The sequence below is a fragment of the Trypanosoma cruzi genome, genomic scaffold (assembly GCF_000209065.1).
Source record: "Trypanosoma cruzi strain CL Brener 1047053516331 genomic scaffold, whole genome shotgun sequence".
Lineage (NCBI taxonomy): Eukaryota > Euglenozoa > Kinetoplastea > Trypanosomatida > Trypanosomatidae > Trypanosoma > Trypanosoma cruzi.
In genome coordinates, this window is record NW_001849465.1 from 137,120 (window position 1) to 138,804 (window position 1,685).

General features: G+C 51.8%; 1 protein-coding gene across 1 annotated transcript, besides 3 other annotated features; it reads left to right on the forward strand.

Moving 5' to 3' along the window:
- Positions 1-1,685: a sequence feature (heterozygous, Esmeraldo-like haplotype).
- Positions 279-305: a microsatellite.
- Positions 551-590: a microsatellite.
- Positions 602-1,685, forward strand: Tc00.1047053453917.9 (hypothetical protein, conserved; the record flags this gene model as incomplete). Its single annotated transcript, XM_797351.1, has 1 exon — positions 602-1,685. A coding segment is annotated over one exon (1,084 nt), but the record flags the coding sequence as incomplete, so codon positions are not given.

Sequence of the window (1,685 nt, forward strand, 5' to 3'; positions counted from 1 at the left end):
TCTGTTTTTGTCCTTGATTGTTGGTATTTTATTCGGCGTTGTTTTTCTGCTATGAGTTAAGGTATTTCTTTTTTTTCTTTTTTTGCTATTGCTATGCATGCATTTTTCTGCGTTATTTCTGCCTGATGAGGTGTGGGATGGCGAAGTCAGACAGAGGCGGGAGGTAACTGTGGAAAGGGCGAATTGGAGATGGATGTTAAGTTGGCGACGCAATTGCTGTTGATGATGATGATGCTGTTAGCTGCGGCGGTTCCTTTTTTGAATCTAAGACCCCTCCCAAAAAAAAAAGAAAAGGAAAAAAAAAAGACACTTTTTCGATTTTTCTGCCTTGATTTGGCGATTGCAACCGAGAGGCGTCTCGAGGGGAGTGGGGCGGAAAGAGGTGTTGGTTGGTTTCCCCAATGTGCGGTCCTCTGCACACTCACGGGAGGCTTCTCTTGTTAATCCTCATGCTGTTGTTGCTGTTCTTCCCTTTTGCGTTATTGACGACGATGAAGAAGAGAACACATTGTTCTCCAGGAGGTCGGCGAGTAAACAACAGCAACACCAAACACACACACAAACACACATACACATACACAAATACATACCGGAGGAAAACATGTCGGTGAAGGTGCCGTATGGGTCGGTGGAGTACCAGTCACACCACCATTGCCAGTGCGACTTTTGTGACAGCCGCCGCAAAGTCGGCGCAAAGAAGTTTGCTGTGAGCAGCGCCATCGCGAAGCAGAAGGCGCAACAAAATCAACACAACTGCTGCTGCCCCGGCCACGATGCGTCGGCGAAGCAGCCCCTTTCTGGGAAGGGGGCTCCGTCGTTTGAACTTGACGACCCCGAGCACCATGTAAATCAAACTGAACTCAACGCCAAGATGGGCCGCACCGGCCTTCCGAATGGCAACCAATACACAACCGCAGTGGGTGGCACGCGTGGACTCCGTGGCGCTGGGGAAAGTGGGACTGCCAAAGCAAAGACAAGGGAGGAACGGGAAGAGGAAAAAATGGAGGAACTTGACCGTCTTGAGCGACTTCTCATTCTCGAACACAAGGCGCGAACGAAGGCGACAGCAGACGCGGAGATTCTCTCTTTGCGGCAGTCAACAGGCAGGGGCCCATGCCCGAAGCCGCTTGAGGCAGTTCCTCCTCTACCGGTGGAGAATGGAATGGAACAAACAATGCAGGGAACTGGTGCATACCAGGCAGGTACCGCCCGTGAGGCGCACGAAAATGTCCATGAGTCCTTTGTTGCTTCCCCGCCGCATGGTGAGGCGTCACAACTTCCTCAGCAAACGGTGCGGGATGGACGTGAGTTGGCCAGAGAATCTATGAATCAGCAGCAAAATAACGCCGCGTTTGGGCGTTCCTCGCAAATTGGAGGTGTTGGAGGAACCACGACGAGGCAGGTGAATTCCTTGCAGGCTGATGCTTCTGTTGCGAAGGGTGCTGGTAATTCGACAGTTAAAAGGCCTTGGGATTATTTTGGCCCGCGACCAGAGGGCGCGGGCGTGGTATGGCGCAAGATTCAGCCAAGCATACCCGAGGACACGACGACGGGAGTTGGTGGACTTGGTAATGTTGACAATCGCCATCTGTGGAAGAAAACATTACTGAAGGGCAGTAGCGCGAAAGAAAATACCGCTAATGCAAATAGCAAAAAGACGGCCGTTGCTGCCCAAGACCCCTCCA